This window comes from Salvia splendens, chromosome 14, assembly GCF_004379255.2.
Source record: "Salvia splendens isolate huo1 chromosome 14, SspV2, whole genome shotgun sequence".
Classification (NCBI taxonomy): domain Eukaryota; kingdom Viridiplantae; phylum Streptophyta; class Magnoliopsida; order Lamiales; family Lamiaceae; genus Salvia; species Salvia splendens.
The window spans coordinates 8558125-8564124 of NC_056045.1; the positions used below are offsets into that span (position 1 = coordinate 8558125).

Below are 6000 nucleotides of genomic sequence, written 5' to 3' on the forward strand. Positions count from 1 at the left end.
ACGATAGAATTCTATTATATAGAATTCTAAACCCTAACATATGTCTTGTTAATCAAGAAACATAATTAAATAAAAGATTACAAAAGATATGGAGAATAAATAAAGATAACTAACTAAAATAGAAGATATGCTAAATAAATAAAATAAAGAAGATATATTGGACGAGATATGCTTGACGAGATTCACAAGATCGAGGGCCCTATCAACTCTCCCCCGGTTGAAATCCACCTTGTCCTCAAGGTGGGAAATCCGATTTGCAATAGTATGTCCACGGAAGTCACCAAGCCGCTGCCGAAGTCTCTATAAGCTCCAATCAACATCTGCACTAAATGAGAACAATATATTATCGTGATGAAGTCTTCTCGGGTTCATAACAACATCAATATCATCCGACTCAAATATTCCTGGATCAAATACGTGAACCCCTATATCTCCACCAAATTGAAGAGTAGCACAACTCCATTCACCATCAAGAAATTTAGGCCACTCCAAACAAACTCCACTGCAGCAATATTTAAGCCCTTCATTATCACACACCACCAGATCCTTTGATCCATTTTCAACCTTAAGTCCTCCCTCGGCACCATCAAAGCACACATCAAGTTCATGAAACTCCAACACTTTTGTCTCAACAAATGGTGTATGTGCGACCAAATTTTCATAGTTCCCACAAAATATGTTACTCTCACAAGTAGAAACGTCAGCGGAAATAGAATCATCGAAATCCACTCCCGTCGAGACTTCTCTCGGCAGAATGGGCTTAGTAGGAGCCTGAACTTGCGCATCTTGTTCTGCGTCATACCTGACACCTCGGATATCGTCGCCAACGATGATTTAACTAGCCATATTCAACGCCTCACTACAAGTTTGGTCAATGAGATCACCATCTGCTTTGTGCTCCTTAACGACCATAATTGTGTGCTTGACTTCCTCAATTCGATGAAGTGGCTGGCTATCGGGATCCTGGTTCGCTATAGGGTTCGCTGTTGTGCGTATGGGTTGACGCTGGTCTCGGCTGGTCCCTCCCGTCCTCCTAAATGGCCCAAATGAGACAGTCGCCGCATAGGGCATATAGAATTCGGGATCAAACCGATGCTTTACAGCCAATAAGAAATCATCCCAACTCTTACCTTTGTTAGTTTCTACCCAATATTCCCTCCAATCTGATGCCGGAAGATCGAATAAATAGTGTAAGATAAAGACGATCATCTAGCGGTGTGTGGTGGTGGTTATAGTACCTTTGGATCTTACCGATCCAATCCAGGGCATGCTCTCCGTCAAAACGTGGTGGTTCGAGGCGAAGGCGTGGTAGGGATTCGGGCTTGATACCCAGCGGTGCGGTTGTGACCGATGGTGGAAGAGACCAGCTCCGCTGAGGTCCCGTGACTGGCTGCTGGTCCGGCGGCCGATTATTCCAGGGTTGATGTGTAGGTGAGCGCTCGGCAAGGTTTTCCGGAGGCTCCTCGGTCAGTGTATGACGTCTGAAATTGGCTAGAAATTCGCCATGAGCAGCAACCAGTTGGCGCAAGTCCACGAGGATCTCACGGAGAGCATGTTGTTGTAAAGATTCCTGGAGAAAAGCCATGGAAACCAGCAGTGGCTGCGTGGCTGTGATGATTGGAGTATGGATTGAGATTGTGAGGATTTTGTCGTGAGTCGTGAGTTTTGAGAGATTTGGATGGAGGAAGAGTAAACAATGGAAGCACCAGTTGATAGGATGTTGTATCCTATCGATCAGCAATAGAGCACTAGAACAATTATGAAGAATAAGATAAACCCTAGTTGAAGTGCTAGGGGGCGATTTTCGCCAGAACCAGAATGAGAACAAGTAATTAACTTTATTTCTCAATAAATGAAAATACGATAGAATTCTATTATATAGAATTCTAAACCCTAACATATGTCTTGTTAATCAAGAAACATAATTAAATAAAAGATTACAAAAGATATGGAGAATAAATAAAGATAACTAACTAAAATAGAAGATATGCTAAATAAATAAAATAAAGAAGATATATTGGACGAGATATGCTTGACGAGATTCACAAGATCGAGGGCCCTATCAGTTTCTTAGATTAATACATAAATTTCTAGTGAAAAGATCCCCAAGTTCTTTTTATCCTTGTAGTGGAAGTTGAACAAGAATCACAACACAAGCTATTTAATGTAATTTTTAACTCATTATTCAAATTGATAGTATTTGATATGAATGATTCCTAGATCCATTGCAAGCATGATATCCAATTCATTTTCAAATGTACAAATTAAACACAATTATTACCACACATCACTAACTACAAACACATACTGACTAATCTCCAATCTAAACATGCTACATCACATATGCAAACATAGATATAAGTAAATACCACTAATGATCGAGCATCAAATCCCACAAACCTAATTAGATGAAAACTAAGCTACTATCATCAACAAACCGCATATCTTCAAGGCTCGATGGCACCACGTTTGAGCCATCGAAATCGAACAAGAATCCGTAGTCATCCTCACACCTTGTAGACCGATCACCCAATTTGTTGTGGATATAGTCATGAGACTCATGAGAGCTCGAGCAATGAGGCTGGTGGTTCATGGGATGGTCACAAGATAGGTCGAAATCGAGCCCGGGAGAGGTGCTAGGGTTAGGGTTAAGGTTAGGTTTAGGGTTGCCTATATGGTGATTGAACAATGAAGCTGTAAAGTTGACACGCTCATTATTTGTGGAGGAAATAGTCAAATTGTCTTCGAAATTATGTGGGCTCATGAGATTGTTGTTATTTTCACTTCTTGATTTGTAGAACACTCTGCATAGTACCCAATCTTCCTGTCAAAGGCGGCCATAGGTTAGTTAAATAAATCAATTCTTTAATCATCATAGCAACTAACCATAAAATTTGGTCAAATTTCGGTCAATCTCATAACTTATAAAATAACAGTAACTTGTAAATAGTCGGTTGCTATATCATAACTTGATAATATTCTCAAATTTCTTATTTGTTTATACTTGGAGGAAAATCATGTACAATTTGGAAGTCAAAATACTTTAACCTAATCTTATATTTCTTTTATTTTTCATATTGAAATCCATGGCTTTCGTGAGTGATGTTATACGAGCCCCCGAATCTAAATCATTGTGGCAATTGAGAAAAATGCAAAAGTTGTGATATACTCCATTTAGCTATTTTTTAAAGTTGTGGGATTGACCAGAATTTAATTTCGTAATTTTTCCGACAATTTGGACTATATAATATTGGTTTTACAAAATCTAGTATCAATCACGTATCATCTTTTAACAAATACTATGTGTGTACATGTACCAAGCTCGTGTCTAAGTGCATGGGGAATATGATATTCAACCACTTTTCTATTGAAATGCTTAGCATATAAAAATATTGATAAATACATTACATTTTATAGTTATTGTTTAAGTTATACTCCATCCATCCCACAATATAAGTCACATTTGATGTGGGCACGAGTTTTAAGAAACGTAAGGAATACTAGGTTGAAAAAGTTAGTGGAATATGAGACCCACTTTTTTTTATATCGGTTTTATAATAAAATATGAGTGAAGTGAGTTAGTGGAATGTGGACCTACTTACCATTTATGGTAAAAAAAAATAAATGTGACTTTTATTATGGGACTCTTATTATGAGACGGACCTAAATTGCAAAATGTGACTCACAGTGGGAGTGAGGGAGTACATATTCATGAGTCGTAGAGAGAGAACAACAACCAGGGAGAATATTTAATGAATATGGTTTTTTTTTCCAGTAAGATATTTTACTAAATAAAATGATGAAATTTTTAGAAATAATGTATGAGTGTGTGTGTGTTTGTATGATGAGAAGGCATAAAAGAGTTCGTAGTATATGTATGATGAGAGAATCTTTGAGGTAATTAATAATTTCAAAGGAGTTTCGTTCAAGTTTCATACAACATGATTGGCACCTTAAGTCGAAGTGACTGGAAATTTCCTTTTTTTACATAGCTTCACACATAATATTTATTCCCTTTAGTTACTAAATTAACACAATAAAGGGACAAGTAAACACGAATTAAGGAACCAACCTTAGGTGGGACATGTGGGTTTTCAAGGCGAAATTCGTGCATAATCCATCCGGTTTTGGTCCCATTAGGAGCTCTATTTTTGTGAAACACCAAAGTTTTCCTCATCCCGATGACGCCCTTTGTCCGGGGATCGAGCACTGTCCGATCTTTCCCCGTAGCCTTCCAATAGCCGGAGGTGGTGGCACGGTTGGTTCTAAAGCCGGTCGCATATTTCCGATCCCGGAAGCTAAAGAAGTACCACTCCTTGGAGTTCAACTTGGCCACATCTGCAAAATAATATGTCATGTTATTTTAAGTGGAATTAATAGCTTGTTAAATAGAAATAAATATTGGAAAAATTGCACGTCTTTCTTAACGCGTTCTTGACATATATGCCACGAAAGAAATTAATGGGATTATACTAATTAAAATGAAATGGATTATTAGGATCTCATCATTTACATTATGTTGCTTATGTGACAAAAAGTTGGTTACAAGTCACCAAAGATTCACAAGGCATGTTTGTGGATTTAGGAATTAATGTGTAGCAATGGGAAAATGTGTGTCACCCTTTTCTACATAGATGAGAGTGTTACTTCTATGGTGAGAAGTCTATGTCACACATTTGTCCTCACCTACACACACACACACACTTTTATATATTTCGATATACTAAAATTTAATCCTAATATTGGTGATCGGATGAGAAAGGAGAAGTAAGTAAGTATGAAAAAAAAAATCTATAAAAACAATCTATATAGTATTACGTGTAGTTAAAGCTAGACACTACTTAAAGAAAAACTTGTATTCAATTCAATTCAATTCAATTCAATTCCCTTTTGCTAAAAGAATGCACCTGAGAAATCCCTTTATAAGGTTGTGAATTTTGTAGATAAAATCTTATCGGATTTCTACATAATATTATAAATAGAATTGCAAGAGAAAAAGAAATAAATGTATATATACAAATATGCATGGTTAGCTAAAACAAAAGACACATATGCAACAATGAAGTTAGTCTATTAAAAAATTCAGTTGTCTCTTAGATGATGAAACAAGACAACAAACTTTTGTTGACGTAACTTTTTTTTTGAATTAAGGTTTGTTAATGTAAATAAAGAACGATAAAGAAAACCTACCGGGAAGCTGCCATGGCTCGCAAACATGGAGATCGATTTCTACCAAAGTGCCTCTTAGAACTTGCTCATTAGTGATCTTTTTGTGGAGATAATGACAAACGAGCTCCTCGTCGCTCGGATAAAACTTGAAACCCGGTGGTAGCGTCTCGCCAATGTCTCGTAGCCCCATTTCTTGCCCAATATAATGATAATGAAATACTGATGATCAGTAAAAATAATTCGATTTTTTTTCTCAAAAAGAGATAATCTCTACCTCTATTATATGCGTGTGCATATATATAGAGTGAGAGAGAGAGAGACACGATATAGAATTGACGTACCAAAGTCAGAAGAAATCTTTAACGTGGGAAATATAGGCTGCAATAAAAGAGTAAAATCCAAATCCAAGAAACCAGATAGAACCTCCAAACTAAAAGGCTACTTTTAATTAACTAAATTCCGATGTAGTAACTTTTATTTTTTGTGACCTTTTTTGAGGGGTTGATATAAGGGAATAGAAAATGCTACGTCACAAATATATTATAGATTCACACACAATGTATTGCTCAACTACAATCTGCTAATTCTATATATGTACTTGGTCTTTTACTGTCCATTTTCGTCAGTTTCCCGCAACAAATTATGGATAAAGTTTTAAAATTATTTAATTAATTTACTTTATGTGTGAAAAGGATATGTTTCGAGGATTAATGGCCTTAAGTAGCAAAAATAGGGTCTTGTTTAGTTTATTTGAATATATACTTATGGCGAACCTAACTTGTGAATGAAAGTAATGCTTATTTTTGTCGATATCCAATAACAAGTCATCAG

General features: G+C 36.5%; 1 protein-coding gene across 1 annotated transcript; it reads right to left on the reverse strand.

Moving 5' to 3' along the window:
* Positions 1–2199: 2199 nt before the first annotated feature.
* Positions 2200–5526, reverse strand: LOC121764562 (protein CUP-SHAPED COTYLEDON 3-like). Its single transcript, XM_042160566.1, has 4 exons — positions 5511–5526; positions 5191–5361; positions 4073–4338; positions 2200–2824 (listed from the first exon to the last, which is right to left on the reverse strand). The coding sequence occupies exons 2-4, from the start codon at positions 5357–5359 to the stop codon at positions 2405–2407; spliced, it is 855 nt and encodes a 284-aa protein (XP_042016500.1). The 5' UTR covers positions 5360–5361; positions 5511–5526; the 3' UTR covers positions 2200–2404.
* Between the last annotated feature and the right edge of the window lie 474 nt (positions 5527–6000).